Source organism: Gallus gallus, chromosome 2 (genome assembly GCF_016699485.2).
Source record: "Gallus gallus isolate bGalGal1 chromosome 2, bGalGal1.mat.broiler.GRCg7b, whole genome shotgun sequence".
Taxonomy (NCBI): Eukaryota; Metazoa; Chordata; class Aves; order Galliformes; family Phasianidae; genus Gallus; species Gallus gallus.
In genome coordinates, this window is record NC_052533.1 from 44,580,966 (window position 1) to 44,598,693 (window position 17,728).

Consider the following 17,728-nt stretch of genomic DNA (forward strand, 5'->3'; position numbering starts at 1 on the left):
GGTTACGCACACTGAATGCATTTGCTATTTGTTTTTGGCAAGTAAAAGTATTCTTCAGACATCACCAAATGGAACAAAGATCGGTCCAGTACCGTGTAAGACGTGGTGAACTCACTTAGGTTATGTATAGGTTGTGAGGGATCTTTAAGTTTTTGCTGCCAAGTGACGATGCTTAGTTGTGCTTGAAATGCTAGTTCAGTTTAACAGCAAAAGACAGATTTACATTAGTGCAGAGACAACCCCTATATATTTAAGCCTCTGGAGAGTATAAAGGTGTTGTTTTGATGTGCCTTATTTGGTCTTCGGACTCTTTTGGTTATGTCAACAGTTGCTGCCAAACGCAGGGTAACTTTGGGGTGGAAACATCTATCAAAAGCTACCATCAACAATTCACCTACATCATTGATTAGCAATCAGGTATTCACATTTGAATGATGCTCCCTGCTTGGACTGGCTGCGAATCCATCATACCTACACGTGAAATGTGCCAAGTCAGATTTTCTTTGCATGCACTTTTTAAGAGTACAACTTCTCTCTCTTACACATATTGTTAGAGGGATTGTATTCTTTGCCACTTCTATAATGAACTTCAACACTGACAAGTAAGAATTGCTAGCAGGAAGTTTCTGCACATGCTCCATCCCTGTCCAAAGGTGGGATTCTAATCACACAACTTCAGATGGCTCGGTCAGACCTGGCACATCCTTCTGGTACTGCTGTCTGGTCATCTGAAGCTGGCAGCAGTACACAAATGACTGCCAACAGCCTGAAAACAGCAACGCACCGTGCCACTGTCACGCAGGAAAGGATAAGCACCAATGCCTGCGTATTTTTCAGGTTCACCATCTTTATTCTGGATCTTTGGGTAGTTTTAGACATCCTAATCCGGGCTTGCTTATGTTGAAACAACTGTCATAAAGACTGCTGCATTTACCAGTCCAGCTGCCGCTTTTCTGATCAGTGCAGGATCTGCTCCTCCCCTCAGGGGTTCTGTCCTAACAGAAATTCTGAGAGCCTCAATTACAGGATGTGACTCCTGTAAGTCCTTCCTCTGTAGCTGTATTCCTAACACAACCCACTTCTGAATCTAAGAGGATGTGATTATGGTCCTGAGGCATGAACTAAGAAGAAACAGGCTTACTGACTTCATATCCTACGATATTAAGGCATAATAGGTAATACATTTGGTTTCTTTTCTTGATCTTAGGACTTTAAGGCCTGCGAAGGAAACTGTCATACAGGGGTCATTTGTAGACATAGAGATTTGGACAGCAACATTGCCCAGAGGAATTTTTGGTTCAATCCATCACATCATGCCTGAAACAAAACTTAACTCATAAGGTTCTTCCAGCTATGAAATGGGATGGAGCGTATCTTTTGTTGTGTAGGAGTTTCAGAAATCTGTCCAGGTGAACAACTTCACGTGTCCTGTTATTCTGCTATCCTGCACTTGTTCTGCACCTATTTGGTAGTCTAAAAATCAGTATTAGGGCTTGCAGATTGCTGTGGCACTGTCAGCCTCCTGCACGATATGACACAATGCACTGAAGAGACGGCTCAGTTCCTTCCCTTTCCTAATGGGCAGCATCCCTCTTACCTGAGGCTCTAAGGCATCTCCACTACCTTCCTAGGTCAAACGTTTTCAAGCACTGTGCTGTCAGCAATTTAAAGCATGCTAATCTGCAACTGAATCAGACACATCCAGTTCCCTCACCAACACACATTTCAGCTGTTTAAACCAAGCTAAAATCAGTGTCTCAGCGTCTCCTTGTCTTGCCTGGTATTGTAACATGAACCACGTATGCTCAGGTAAAGCAAACTGTGATAGAAAATGGCAGTGTTTTGTTTTCGTATAAGCAAACCCCCGAGGCACGGAACATTCACTTTCGCCAGCATCTGTGGCAGAAGTCACTGATTCCTGGGTGCTGCTGGAGGACCACTCTCAAGTTGTTCCCCAGTCTGATCTGTCTGGAAGTAAGATGGGGAGCTCACATGGGGTGTTCCTGGCTCTGCCATAGCCAAAGGTGAACTATGAACAGGTGGTGAGGGAACATCTAACCAGGCTGAGTTCTGAGAGTGTCCACTGCCTAATGCCAATGTACATTTTTGTTTATACTGGTATGAATCTTCCTTGACTACAAAGGGACAACCTTTGAATCTAGCTTGGCATAGTTGAGCTACTGATTTCAGTAGGAGTTTATGGAGGTAAGATTTCCACTGTTGGTCAACAGCCAAGATCTCGGAAAGGACTGAAATGAAGGACTTACGGAACTTTGATGCCTAAAATAAACTTCAGTTACCTCTCTACCTACTGCCAGTGGTAACAAGTCTGGATATCGTATGCAGACATGCTGGCTTTTCCACTGAAGAGAGCTATTTTCCATGTTTCTCTATCAGCATTAATTCCGATCGTACTTCCTGAAAATACACTTCATTAGGATCATTTCTATCTACCTAAGATACACTGAAGAACAATTTTATTTTTGATAGAAATCACACCGTACTCAAAACTGCTTGCCAAATATCATCTCAAGTCCCCAAGTGTTACTGTTTAACAGTAATTTATGAATGTAACTTATTAGGGAACTACTTATTAGGGAACTTCGAAGTAAACACATTTATTACCCTAAAATCCTGACAGCAAATGAAAAAACTTCTTTCAAAGGGACAACGTTATATTCACAACCTGAATTCTTCTGCTGGAAACTGAGCTGCGAGCAGCTCAGGCCTTCAGTTCCTACGGGCGTTTCTACACGGATGTGTTTGTGAATTTACTCAAACATTCCAACATTCACAGAAGCTGTTAATAATATGTGAGTCTGTTTCAGATGCAGGCGTTCGTTCTTTTCACTCGGGGACTCCAACCACAAATAATAAACACAACTCATTCTGTTCCAGTCTTTATCTTTAAAAACAAACAGGCAACCAAACTCAGGATAATTTACATGATCAACTCTCCTTTCAATTTACATTTACTATCCCAGTTTTAGCTGAACATAATATGTTACCCAAAATCATTTAAAGCAAAAGACATCCAAGTCCAAGACATCCAAGACATGCATTTTCTATCCTGATTCTGCATGTAGTTTTCTTTCCTCCTTTTTAAGCCCAAAATCAACCTTTAAGAATCACGTTTCAGTATTCAAACCACTGCAATGTCCCACCTTTACAGGATGTTAAGAAATCCCTTCTGAAAAAGAACAACAGTAATTGTCCTGATTTTTCACAGGACTTTATGGTTGTGGGGTCTTTTGTTATTAAGATAAACCACCTCCAGTACAAACATAAGGCATGACTAATCATAGCTCAATTTTAATTGAGCCATCATCCATCTGTAATATAGGAAATGAAGGCAAAAAGCAATGCAGCTGATCTGGCAACTGGCTGCAGCGGAGAGCATTTTCTTGCAATTTCTCACATTCTGATGGCTTCATTTAATACAAATTCTAAGCACGTACAGCAGCCCCGTCTTTGTTGGGAACAGAACTAGTCAGATCATAATTAAAATATTCATTTACATATATAGCATTTAGATTTTCAGTACATGGGATGTCACACGCAGAACAATTACAGGTGTCTCTGATGCGCAACTGAGGGACAAACTTTGTGTAAATATCTCCTCTCCTCCCCCTGGAGTAAAACTTTTCAGTCATAGGGGATAAAAACATCTCTTTCTTACCAACTTTTGTTTACAGATAAAAAATTACGTCCATCCAGAATATATATATGGTATGTTTCAATAAACTTATTTTTCAGTATGAAATAACATCTTCAAAAAGATGACTGAGCAAAGTCATCTTGAAATGATCATTTGAAAATAAATACTACCTGTAGAAAAAGCAGGAATAGCATATGGGACTATTCAACTTAGAATTTGTGCCATTTTTTGAAGGATATTTCACACAATCGAAACGTAAAACTACGAGATATTAAACGGAAAAGTATTTCTGAAGCGTTAAAAAAATAGAATGCTAGCAATGCATAATGTACAAACAGATGAAGCAGCAAACAAGAAGCCTGCTGAGATGAAGGAAATTTGGTATTCATTAAGATTCTATTCAATTTCCCCAAACTACTCCTGTCCAGCACACCCATATTCACCCCATGTCCTCAAATGCTGTCGGATTTACTAGCAGAGCATCTAAAGAAACATCGAGACAGAAAAACGTGAAGATGACTTTTTTAACCAACGTTGCTGCAACGATTTTATATCTTTCTTATAACACGTGACCAAATAACACAGAAAAACAGAATGTATACATTGCTAATTTTTTTTTTTTTAAGTAATGTTATGTACATTTTATTGCCAGTATATGCACAATGGTAAGCATAGAGCTATAAATACACAATGTAATTAAACGGTAGAAAACAACAAGAATGTTACACGTAACAAAGGAAAGAAAGAGGAGATACTATTTTCCTGATGGAGCTGTTAAGAAGAGTTCGTGACAAGTTATGACAGCCTCGATTTCAAGTCTTTACATATATTTCTACAACCTTTCCTCCAAGTAAATCTCTGTAATGGCATTGCTTCTTTAACGACAACATCTCAGCTTTTCTATCGGATTCACTCAAACTAAAGTGAGAACAACCTTTCATGGAACTACAAGCATCTGACAGGTTTTTCATTCAGTTTTGTTTTTCAGGGTACTTAGCAAGCAAAGTGCGTCAGCAGTTCTTGCAATATTTGGCTGTGTGTTGAAGAATAGCTCTCAATATGCATTAAGTGATAATTTGGGAAAAACAAAGACTTTTTCTGTAGATAGTTCTTCCACCGGGTGCTATATGCAGCAGCTCAGCCAAAAATTAGTCACCCTGAAGAGGTAGAGAGAATTTTAGCCTAGCACTGATCATCATTGTTGGCACTACAATTTTCTCTCTTATCAGGATATACTTCCTACAACTAGACAATACCACAATCAAAGGGAAAGAAAAGCTAGGGAAAAAGAGTTTCCATCATTTCTGGGAAGGGTGCTGCTTCTCCCAGTTCTCAGTTAACTAACTTGCTGCTTATATCAAAGACAAAAAAAAAAAAAGGAAAGAAAGAAAGAAAAATAAAGAAAAAAAGGAAAAAGATGAGAACATTCAGGGACACATTTACTTGATCTTTTTTCTCTTTCCGTTATCAAGTTCATAAATACAAAGAACCATTATTCACAATAAACTAACTCTTTTTCAGAAATGGAAAAACAAACCCTGGAAACATTTCCACACCTTAATCCAGACGGGTCTTGAGGATGCTATTCAAGAAAACCATGCAAGCAGTTCGGTGCAGCTTTCCCAACTCATCCAAAATATATAATTTTTTAAATTAGAAGGTGGCAAGATCGATAGCATTTGTGACTATTCCCTCCCCCCCCCTGTTAAAATTCAATGCAGAAAATCTTGGTGCTTTTAAGAAGATAACGAATAAATAGTTTTCTGCACTGTTGTCATAAAATCCCATGTGAGTTACAATACAAGACTACTGGTTCCAGCAATTAGGTTGAGAGGAAACATTCTAGTGATAAATACATACTGAGCATGCTTGGGCAGAGCACTCCATTCTGAAGCATCCTGCTTGAAGAACGAAAGGTGACAAGGATGGTTCACGTCCATCAAGTGACCATTAAGTCTGCTGCTAAAAGCAGACTGCCACTCTATCACCAGGTCGGCAGTGCTACCCTGAAAGGGCTGTCTCCCACACTAAGAGGTACTGGTCGTACCAGTCCTCTGCTGTGCACACTAAATTCTTATTTATGCAACAAACATACAACCAATGAACAATATCACTTTTACAGAACTGGATCGATCCAGCTTTTTTATAGGCATATTTCTCAATCTCCGGAATATCCCAAACAAGCTGTAAATAAGATGATGAACCACCAACAGTGACTGAGTCTCACTGCAGTTCAGACTAGTTCTGCCTAGTTTCACATCACTTCTTGTTTCTAGCGAAGGACACAATACTCAAACAAAATAGCAATAAAAACAGTGTTATCTGCAGCTGAAAAAAAGCAACAGAATTTATACTTTAACTTCTGAAGCTTAAAGCATACCTGTTTAATTAGCATAAAAAAAACCTTTTTTAATACAATAACACTGGCAAAAGTTAATGGGAAGACACAGAGGATTGCAACTGGATAACTGATGAATTAGATTACTTTTAGATTTTATTTTGCTTTGATCAACTGATGTTAATACTGCTTTTCCTTAGATTTGGAATAACTCTATTGCAACAGTCACATGCAGGCTGAAGACAGCCATTGGTTAAGGAAAAAAAAAAGAAAAAAAAAGAAAAAGAAACAAGGGTTCCAAAAGTTGTGTGTAAGAATTTTCCTTTCACTTGATGAGGGCTCTGCCCTTGCTTTAGGAGAGCTGGTTAATCCTCGTCATCTTCATTAGCTTTGTCCAGACAGATCTGCTGTTGTATCCCCTGGTCCAGAGCCTGTTTGTGCACGCTTGATGTAAAGGTTCAATAACTTCATCTGCAAAGCCAGAAATTAATCTTGTTTAGTATTTACAAACTGCACACACTACAGAAATGATATATCAAAGTAGACATTAAAGAATTATTCTCTTAAAAGCAAAACCATATTTTACACAATTAATTGAAAGGTAGCATAGTTGCTAATACCTAACACAGCAAAACTAAGGATGTAAAGAAAGAAGAAAGCACCCTATGGTAGCTGCACTGAGACAGGTACTTTTCCCCACATTACTATGCTGCTCTGGTTAAGGCAGGCTTCTTTTTTTTTTGTCTGTTTCTTGTGGTTTTAAGCCTCTTGTTAAAGGTACTGATTCCACCAGCACCGATTAACGCTTCCAATGCTGTCTGGAGTCATATTCAATGCAAACATTGCCAGACTATTTTAAAGATGTAACTGTTTTATTCAAAGATATACAACATTAATTATCTTGTTTTATCTCCATGGACAAACTCATAACATACATCTGTTTGAATGTAAAGAAACAGTACAGAAGAGGTACCAATAAAATCATGTTTCCTAACCAAAGAAGGAACACAAGGCTCTTCCTCACCACCAAATCAGAGGTACTGAAAGGACTGATTAAAACAAAAACAAAAAAACAATAAAGGAGCAAGAACAGATAGACTGAGTTACATAGTAACTGCTTTCCAATCAGCACTGCATGAAATACAAGGCAAGATACGCAGGTAGAAAAAGCCATGCTGAAATAGCTATTAAAACTGTTTCAGAATAAGAAGCCTGACAGTGTACTCTAGTAATATTTTTTCTAATTCTTTTCAGCCACTGACAGTATACAATTAAATCTACTGCAAAGCAATAAGAAACGTAACTTATTATTTTTCAGTTTGCTGAAGTTTGTGCACGTGTCTAAGTACCTGCAGACCCATGGATTTTCAGTTTTGAACCTTTGATATTAAAGTCACATTGACCCTCTGAGTGTTTCAGTATCCCTGCTTATCTCCATTCAGATATATACTTTTACGTATAAACTGCCTGATAATTGCAACCAAAACACAAATGTATACATGTAATTATGAACCAAAACTTCTTAAATGTCATTTTTTACTTACTTTACTGCCAGTGAGTTGACTGAGATGTGGTTTTAGTTCATCACCAATTACTGCATGAATGGCTACAAGGCAGAAAACACATGCCTTACGAACACTGCTCTCTGAATTATCATAACCCTAGAAAGCAATAAAATTAACATTAATTGCTTATCAGTTAATGATTAAAAGCTTCAGAGAACTATTTACTACTACTTATAATAAATACATTAAAATCTGCTTTAAGTGAATGCTAGGCATTCTAAGAAAAAAAAAAACAAAACAAGCAAATACAGAGCATGCACATTTGAAAGGCAGGCTGTTTATTAATTACCATTTACAATTATTTTCCAGACTGAAGTTAAAACCCATACAATTCCTGTTCATAATTTATACTGAAAACAGAGCCGCTGTCACGCTCCACATGGAAACACAATAGGGGAGATCAGAGGATAAAGTGTTCTAGATTACACAGATATTTATTAAACAGAAGACCATTACATTCAGAGCTTTCGTACTCTGAAAGAAGCTGTTTCTTAACAGGTAAAACTTCTGTTATTAACTCCCACCTTGTTACTGAATGATTTTTGTTTCTTATGCCTGGCTGTCTCACCTCCCTTTCTCAGAAGGCTCTGCCTCTTTACCTTCTTGCAGATGCGTGACTTGACCACATACATTAAAGTCAGAAATCTGCAGAATGCAGCAGTCAAATTCTGGAAAGTCTTTATTCAGCACGTGCAAGCTGATGTGTTTTGACTCTTTATACTGTGGGAGATCATTTATTTTTAAAGATGGACAAAATCTTTTTATAACCTCCTCATTTTATTGAACTTTCCCCAGTCAACTGCTTCCTTCCTCTTGCTGCCTCCAAGCCCCAGGTGATAAAACCCTACAATAATACATACATTCGACTTGGATGATTTCAGACCAAACGGTCACAACTTGGAAAAGATACCACACAGAACTGAGAGAGTCTATTAAACTTAACTACAGCCAATACTTTATATCCTAGCCAGATCTTGAATCCTAACCACAGTTACAGTTTAGCCAGGTGACAACGAAAGACAGTGTGCCCACTATCTGAGTTAGTATGGGTCAACATAGCCATCAGCTGTAAGACCAATAAAAATCCCTCATGAGAGCCAGGTGACAGTATTTTGAAAAATCTTTGTGATTCTTACATACAAAGAAGGTGGGTTTTTTATGCTTTGTTTTTACCTGTATTAAACCTGGCACAATCTCCGGTAAAAGCTGAGTAAGAGTTTCTTTAGATACTCTCTCTATGACTTTTGTCTGCATTTTGATTGCAGCCAGATTAATGGGGTAATCTGCAGTCTGGATAATTGGACAAAGGACTTTGATGCACTGATCTGGGCTAATGGAAATGGCTAGCATGGAAGCAGCTTCTTCAGCAGATCTCACCACCTATTGAAAGAATAAGAAAAAGACATGGAAAAATGATTTATAAGAGTATTAGTGCCAGTACAGGCCTTGAGCATACAAATTTCTTAACAACAGCTCCACAGTATTGGTGGTAAGGTAAAGGATTTTTAAATGTGTGCAATTTTCCAACTGCTGGACTACCATACTAAAAACAAGGCTCTTCCCAATATTGTACGACTGAACTATATGCTCTGCAAGATGCGTACTGGTGTCGTCCAAACCTGTCTTGACAATACCTTCCAATCTCGACAGTAACTGTCAAATCAGATCTGAAATCTCTCTAGTCTGCAATGCTATGCAGAACATAAATACAACATTATGCAATTACATATTGAAATTTCTCCACTATTGAAATCTATCATTTCCGGTGTTGTCTTTCATTACTGTCTTTGACCACTGATAAGCTTCCACGTTCATCTCAAAAACCATGTAATGACATGCACAGATTGCTACTTCTGGAGGCTTCCCCCATCTTTAATCTTTAAAAAAATTCAGTTAAGAGTTCTTAAGACTGGAAGATACAGTAAAACCATTAGTCATAAGGCACAGAAGCTCAGGATACAACACAGACGTAAGAAGGAAAATTCATCTCTTCATATTTCTGCAACTATGGTGTCTGGCTGCTAACAAGACAAACAGCTGGATTATGTACAAAAAACTCCAGAAGACTTTCTCTTCATCCTTGTCTTGTTATTAGGGCTGACATTAAGCATTTCAGAGCTTACAAAACTGTAGTTCATTTTTCTTTTTTGCATACCCGTGTTAACATCTTCATTATTACACAAATTACTTCATCGGTAAAATGTGGTTTCTCAAACGCTTTCTGGACATAACACAGCTGCTGCATTTTATAATATTTTGTCACAACCTCAAATAATGAAAATAACTGATTACTCACCTCCTTATGAGGATCCTTATGCGCTTCTAATGTCTTCATTATTGTGAGCTCTGCGTAATTCTTAAACCTTGCTGGCTGATTTCTTAGGATTTCTCTTAGAACTTTAAATGCCAAAGCTCTAATTGCATGCTAGAGATTAAATATTAAAACAATGAGTGATGTAACATTGAATAGACAAATGTTTAAGTATTTATGCAACAGTTCCTAAAGTTTTGGTAATAGTAAAATATCCACTTTTTTCTATGCACGTATACAATATGAAACTAGTATGGAAATAAATACAGCTAAAAAGAGCCTTCAATTGTTCGCTCTTCTCAAAATTATTCAGGTGGTGCACCATAAACATGCTGCTAAGTGGAACTATCTGTGCTAAGTTACATACAATTTCACTCTTTGGAAGCGCTGATAAATGTTTAACATCACACAGTCACACAAATACATTATCCTTGCAAACAGGCATTTTATTATTATCAAATCAGAAGCAGTTATTAGTGCCAAAAAAACCCCACGAGGGATACTTGAGCAGATGGCCTTTTCACCATTAAGGGATTCAAGAGCTCACACGGTGTTCTTGCATTTCCACAACTTCTTGCTTTTCAAGACTAGCTAGAATTTGTGCTTTTCCTACAACCCATACAACTTTCAAAGACACCGAAAGCAAACCACGTGCTTTGTTAACATTTTAAACTAGATTAATCTAACTTTACCTCTTTGTCTCCAAGTGTTTCAAGCAGCAAAAGCAGTATTGTTTTGAAGTGCTCATCCCAAACACCAAAAGACTCTTCTTGAGTTAACTTCATGAGCTCATACAGGGCAGCCTTTCTCTCCTCGACTCTCTCGTTATGGTTTGATAACTCTTTTAGTAACTCTGCAACTAGATCAGAATGATCCATGGGAGGTTCTATCAAAAAAGGAATGTATACAAACAGAATTTTGAAACTTGGAAGTAAATATTAGTGCCTGATGCAGAACTGAAACCTATCTTCTAGGATAGCTAATTGCTTTCTACCATTTGTTTTGTTTTGTTTTGTTCTCCTCCAAGTCTGTTTGCCAGAATTACAGTTTTTTACTTCATTTTCAAAGCAGCCAATATTCCTGAACAGGCTTATAATCACAATGAAACAACGATACTACAGCAAAAAAACCAAAAACATCCAGAAAACTGAAGAGAATCCAGCAACCTGTAAGCTGGCTTACTGCTAGAGATTCTTACTTCTGTACTACACAAAGTGGCAAGTTCCCTGTGTCCTTTTAAATCTCATCTATACACAGAAGGCCGCTCTTTCCATGCGGCCCTTCCATCGAAGCAGATCAAGTCACATTTTCACCTTCAGTATTACTGTACTGTTCAGCCTTTTGTAAGCCATGACTCCACAGCAATGGCTTTTAACACAAACGGGGAAAAAAAATGCACAAGAGTGGTGCTTGATGTAAAATAGTGGAAATACAAACAAACCAAAGCTTTTGGCCTCACAGAGATTCCAGGGAATGCCTGCTATCTCAGTAACAGTCACGACAAGATAGCACTGGATTTCAGTTTTGATTACAGGGAATTCCATGATGACGGAGAAAAGTATCAGTAACAATTCTTATTTGGAAACACTGGACTACAAACATGGAAATCTGCAAAGTCAAAAATAAAAAGAAAAGCCTTGATTCTGGTCTAATTTAAATGGAACATCACGCTACTGCCTTTACTCCACCATCAAAACCAATTTAGCCCTCAAGAAAGTCAAGCAGATAGCTCCTACCTTTGCACTGAGACTTTGGAATAAGTTAACAAGCCTTTTTTTTTCTTTAACTGCCCCGGACAGAGGCTGCAAGTTTTCTTTCAAAGGGTAAAGAACAGCATTAAAAATCAAGTTTTCCTAGAACTGCACCTTTCCCAAAATTATTGCACTTTATTAACAGATGAAATACATTTTTCGGAATAAATTTATTAGGTCATATACCGAGAGACTGCAGCCCTTCAACTACCTATGCTGTTTTGTAACTTATTATTATTATAACTTATAAATGCTGTACAAGGTTTCAGTACAAAGAAACAAGTAAAAGCTGAACACCTCCTATCAAGTATCTTTCTTAAAAAGAGAGATTGGACTTTTTTATACAACATTTCTACTCACATTGTTTTGAATCAATCAAGAACGCAAACACCCTCTTCAACTGCCTCCATATTAATGCACGTATTAAAAATAGATCATTACATTTGCTTAAGTGACTGGCTGAAATCACATTCTACAGTTGCATTATATGAGTTATTAATTAGCACAGATAAACAGAATGGCCAATCCATTTTATGGAAGCAAGATCATTACTTTTACTACCAGGACTATTATGACTGTTCTACCAAGTTTTCAGATTTACAACTATAGTAAATCTTACTTGGAGGAATTCATATTGAATTCATATTGACATATAATTACCAAAACAACCTGTATCAGTTTGAATTAAGATTTCATTGTGGAAATACCACACCCATGTCCCCACAATTAAGGAGGGGAAAGGAGCTCTACCGGCTGAGGAAACAGCTGGAATTCTTAAAAACATAAGGACAAGATATGGGGTGTATTCCTTCACAGTTTGTATTTTCCATTCCTGTATGTGATTTAACTGTGGAGTTTAATTCCCAAACATTCTCCAGATAAGAAAGGAGAAGTGTAAAAATCTACTTGCAATTTTTTTTCTCCTGAAAATAAAAACATAAATGAGTAGGAGCAAATGCAAGTGCTTCATCTGAATGAATTAAAATATGTAACAGATACATATAAAATACTATATATATTAAAATATTTCTTAAAGAACAGCTCTTCTCAAACGATCAAATAATATCATTTTGACAAGATATGCAGTGTTGGCATTCAAAAGGAAATGATGGCACGTCCTGAATACAATAAAGATTTGCCTACTGCTTGAAATATGCCCAAGCAAATCAACAAGGCAGGGGCAAAGCTTGGATGAAACATCTGCAAAATGACTGGATTATAAATGGCTTTCTATTAATCTTGGAGGACACCAGTGATGTCTGTGCTCAGGCCTCTGCACAGCCTGGTTCTGTTTGATGCTTTTATTAATGTTTGTCATGGAATATAGAGACTACTTTTAAAATCTACAAAAAAAAAAAAAACAATGAAAGAGAGAAGAAATGATAACTTGATAAATAAGGAATGGTCTGAAAGAAAAAAAGATGAAAATTAATAACAGTAAGTTTAAGGCAAGACAAAGAAGTGAATTCTTAAGCCCATATACAAAGTACTACTTAACAAAGCAGATATTTGCAAAAGCAGACATCTGCAAAGGAAGAGATGAAAGAAAGGAGCTTCTTTGCAAAGGAATACTGGGTTCCAAACAGAGGCTGTGTACTGCGTCTAAGGAAAAGTGACTTTGAAAGGCTTGGTTCCCTACTCTTCTGCTAAAATGTACCTTTCTTGTAAAAAAAAAAAGTGCTACTGCTTTGAAGATTTAGGATGTTCCTATGAAAACTTTTTACTGTAAGAGCAACAAAATGCTCAAATGCCCTCTGGGGTACGCTCCTACACAGGACATTTTCAATTATTAGACAGTCTGCAGAATACACGTATGTGCCTCAATGCTGCTGACTGGAATAATGAACTGCCAAGATTCTACCATCAAACCCTGTGTATCCATGCCTGATCCCCGTAACATTTGAGGGGATACATAGGAGCACAGTAAATAACACTGCGTTATAGGAGGCAGCAATTCCATGGATTTTCTGAAAATTAAAAAGCTACATTCCATGGATGGGAAAAAGTCTATAGGAATAGCATGCAACTCCTTCATGAGAATTTGTATGCAGTTTTTTGCCAAATATATCTTATTCATGACAACTTCTTCAAGTGCATCTCAGATGCAGTTCTGGAAGTAATCCAGAAATACCCGAATGCTACAGAAAACTAGGGGTGCACATGGGAATGAATGCAAATACTTTGTTGTGATTCATTAAAGAGTATACCTTAATAATACGCTGCACTACTAACTCCAGTAAGGACAAAGCACTGCTGAATGGAGATGCTTTGATCCAGCGCAGACTGTTAAAGTATATGAATTAAAAAATAAAGGGGAAAAAAACCTAACAAAACAAAAAGCCCTTGCCACTCTTTTGTTAATTCAACACATACTCTTATGAAACGGTATTTGAAAAACTTCAAATGGAGCTACACTGTAGGTTCTTTATCTCTGCCTGCAATGACTGTATTTTAACTTAAATAGTACGTGGAGTTTGAGAGAGCAAACACACAGACCATATGCAAAATTAAGAGCTATTCATGGGAACTTTTCTAAGAACTTAAAAATCCAAGCTAACTTTGACAAGAGGAAGAAAAATTGAAGATTTTCAGCAGACACTGGCAGTTAGTAGCAAATCAACACAAGATAAGTTGAAAAATATAGATTTTATGCACAAATGAGATGACACCATCACAGTGATACTGAGAACCAAACCTTGGGGGGGTGGGGGGAGGGAAAACACCCAAACTGATATATATCTATATCTACCTATATCTATATATATTTCTTTTGCATCATGCTATATTATATCACACTCATATTCCAAAAAGACAAGATACGTCTCTTATGAATAATTGCTACTGTACACCAATAGCTCCAAAAGGTAGGTAGATAAAATGAATAAAATGACTGCTGAATAGAATAATTCTTCTAACAACACATTTTGCTGGCAGGACAGAGTGCACGTGATGATGTGTAAGAAATTTCCCAAGAAAAAGCCTACAAAACAACAGCCCAAGTTTCTACATTTAAATGAGCAAAAAGAATCACTTTCTGAGTAAAAGCATTTTTTCCCCTTGCAAAAGACTGTTTAGTCAATATAAAATACCAATGTCATGTTTCACATACAAATATTTTACTAACAAAATACTTAATCTTTCGCCTAATTCCTGAACTGGTTTAATCCAGTTTTACTTGTTGTGTAAGTTTTTCTTTAAAATCTCAACCATAGAGTAATGTGGGAAGTAAACTTGTATTGACAATCCTGCTACAGAACACGATACCAGAAGAATACAGTACAGTTCAATCATTACCTCATTTCCCACCCACCCTTAATCTATATAAACATCAAGCAATCCAACAGTGTCAGTCAGAAGGATCACTGACAAATAAACTGGTTTGAAATATATGATGTAAAACCTCTTAAGGAAGGTGATACATATCGGTGATACACCGATGATACATATACTGCTAATGGTTTACTCAGAAACTGAACTAAAAGGTGAAAAATGTCACTATTTCCCTTCTAGCACAGAATGTAATCTGAAGCTTACCATCAGGAAACTGCTCTGCATCATCATCAAACATGGCTTCCTTCAAAGCAGATTTATTAAACGAACTATCAGAATAATTGTATGGGTTATAATCTCGTGAGCGTGGTGAAGAGTGAGGAGGCATTGTGTTGAGTAATGATGTTTTGTTATCAAGAGCTGTTCGGCCTGTATCACTTATACCACTTCCTGCTCGTAGGTCTGCTATTCCAGAAGCACTGCCAATCTGCAGGAAAAGAAATACCATAGATTCATATATAACACAGACTTTTCAAATAACTACTTTACACACTCATGTAAGTAACAAGAACTTCTAAGATTCAAAACTTCTAAGATTCAAAAGCAAAAACTTCTAAGATTCAGAAGGTTTCTAAGCATTCCTGAAGATACATAAGCTGCCCTTCAGGTAAGAAGACTGTGCTACAGTACCCTGAACTAAAAAAAAAACAAGGTGTGTGTACAATCCATGCTTCAGCATACACACTTTGGGCAAGTTCAGCAGATCTGAAAGTCGAAGTTCCACAGAAACAGAAGCTTAAAGCAGTGTATGCACCACTGAAAAACCTCTGGGTTTTGTATGGAATTAAATAAACTTCTGGAAAAAAAAATCAGTATACAGATCTCTCATAAATTAAACTCCTTGATCTGTGAGATAAAATTTTTCAAACTACTTTATTTAAAATAAATAAAAAGCTAATACCACTTAGAGGTAGCATTTATATTTCCAGAATGCGTTTCGAATGCTAGGAACTGTTTTGCTTCGTTTTTTTAAGCTCTGAAGTTAGCAAATAAGTCCCACTGCAGAAATCGGAACAGATAAACCTACTTAAAAAGATGATTTATGTTTAATAGTAAGTCAGGTATTGGCATGATTTGCTGATACCAAGATGAACCAAGTTTACTCACTGAATCAACATCATCTCTTTTTGAATCCCGTTTCACAGGTTCATTCATATCTTCTTGACTACGGAAACTGAAGTTCTGAATAGCTTCAGTGACTCCGCGAAGAGAACTGTAAATATCTTCAGAATTCATGTTTTCTGTATCATAGTCAAATGCACTGTGGGCCATGGAGAAGGACATACAAATTAAGATGGATTTATTTTCTGATTAACGTGAACATTAACATGGAAGTACAGACACCCAGGAAACAATAATAAAATTAAGCACTGCAAGTGGCAAGTAGACAAGAAGGCTGCACTATATAGCAGCATCTGACTCAGGTACAACTTCCATTGTTTTACTCTTGTAAGAGAATTTTATACCATTCTCCCTGTGTAAGAAAAATTTCCACAGTAAGGGGAACTGATCAATGTATTGACTGACTGCTAAAAGCAAAGTTACAAAATCCACTTCACTGGCAACACCGATGCCATCAAAGAAGGTAAGAACATTTACGTACTATTTTTATCCCCCCCAAATTAATTCTGGCTGGATGACTTAAGCTTTTTCTAGCATTTGCTGGGGATGAAGGTTTCTCTTCCATCTCTACTATGCTACTTGCACTCTGAGGTGCACATGTTAGGGCAGCCCTGGCTCCTGGCAGACCACTCAGGGAGGCGGAGCACTTTGCTATTATGTCATTCTGTGGAGGAAGGGGGATTATTTTTCAGCATCTGTGACTGTGCAAAACGCACTGCTTTTGTTCACAGCCCAGTTTACTATTTTGGAGAACATGCTTAATGAAGCCTTAGATGCAGAACTGCAGCAACACTGGCCAACATTACCTTGGTGACAAAGTGTTCTGCGATGTATTGGTTGGGGAAGTGAGAGGACTTGACCAGCTTGCTGGGGAGCACGGAGTAGGTCTTGTCAAAGGACTTCCCATTGAACCCTGGTAGAGGAGAGATGAAAAGAGATACTACAGCAACACTTTGGCTTCCCCTTTACTTGATTATTATTTTTATTTTCTAGCACCCAGAAACATTTAAAGAAATGCTATTTAATTTCTTGAATTCTCTAACCAGTGACATTAATTTCAGATGTGTAACTCTGAAATAATTAACGTAAGAGATAAACACTACTCTTAACAAGTCTGTTCCAACTTACTAAGTCAATTTACTTGGAAGCAACATACACTGAACAAATATCTTTGCAGGAGAATAAAAAGCATTCCATAAAGAGTGGTACCTGCTAATAAGACTTCTATGGAGGGCTTGGGTGGCCTCCAGAAATTTTCTCACTCTGACACAACTCTGTTGAAATGGACTTACGTTCAAACCACCATTAAATTCCGAAACAATAATATGGAAGGTGTAGATACCTGACCACTGTTGCCTGTATTTCGGAGATGATTATGAAGAAGCTTTGTGGCTCCATCCTGAAATGTTTTTGGTAAAGCACCCAGCAGCATTGTAAACTCAGGAGTATTAAGTTCAAAAAGGGAAATGAGTACTGACTGTGCAGCCTAGAAGAAAATGTAGATTAAAATCACTAAGTTGAGTTGATACAATGACAGGTGGTCACAAAAGGTGAGATAAGTATTAAGCAAACTTGAATAAGGATATTAGCAGTTATAAACTAATGCAATTCATATGTACTGCTAAGATCGAGGTTCAGATATTCATAAATTCA

General features: G+C 37.3%; 2 protein-coding genes across 48 annotated transcripts in view; both read right to left on the reverse strand.

The window, feature by feature from the left end:
* Positions 1–5,711, reverse strand: part of UBP1 (upstream binding protein 1 (LBP-1a)) — a 45,161-nt gene extending 39,450 nt beyond the window's left edge. The window contains exon 1 of the mRNA XM_046938183.1: positions 5,519–5,711. Coding sequence (XP_046794139.1) covers positions 5,519–5,598 — 80 coding nt within the window. The 5' untranslated portion in view covers positions 5,599–5,711. The remainder of the gene's footprint in view (positions 1–5,518) is intronic.
* The window catches only part of CLASP2 (cytoplasmic linker associated protein 2), a 137,403-nt gene continuing 122,562 nt past the window's right edge, over positions 2,888–17,728 (reverse strand). For 44 of the 47 annotated variants that reach the window (XM_040682898.2, XM_025147229.3, XM_040682799.2 and 41 more), the window contains 9 exons: positions 17,418–17,561; positions 16,882–16,988; positions 16,061–16,214; positions 15,158–15,380; positions 10,565–10,758; positions 9,858–9,986; positions 8,735–8,941; positions 7,541–7,657; positions 2,888–6,467 (listed from right to left, as the gene is read on the reverse strand). In XM_040682898.2, coding sequence (XP_040538832.1) covers positions 6,381–6,467; positions 7,541–7,657; positions 8,735–8,941; positions 9,858–9,986; positions 10,565–10,758; positions 15,158–15,380; positions 16,061–16,214; positions 16,882–16,988; positions 17,418–17,561 — 1,362 coding nt within the window. In that variant the 3' untranslated portion in view covers positions 2,888–6,380. The remainder of the gene's footprint in view (positions 6,468–7,540; positions 7,658–8,734; positions 8,942–9,857; positions 9,987–10,564; positions 10,759–15,157; positions 15,381–16,060; positions 16,215–16,881; positions 16,989–17,417; positions 17,562–17,728) is intronic. The other 3 variants (XM_040682642.2, XM_015281513.4, NM_001177385.2) reach the window with 2 other exon arrangements.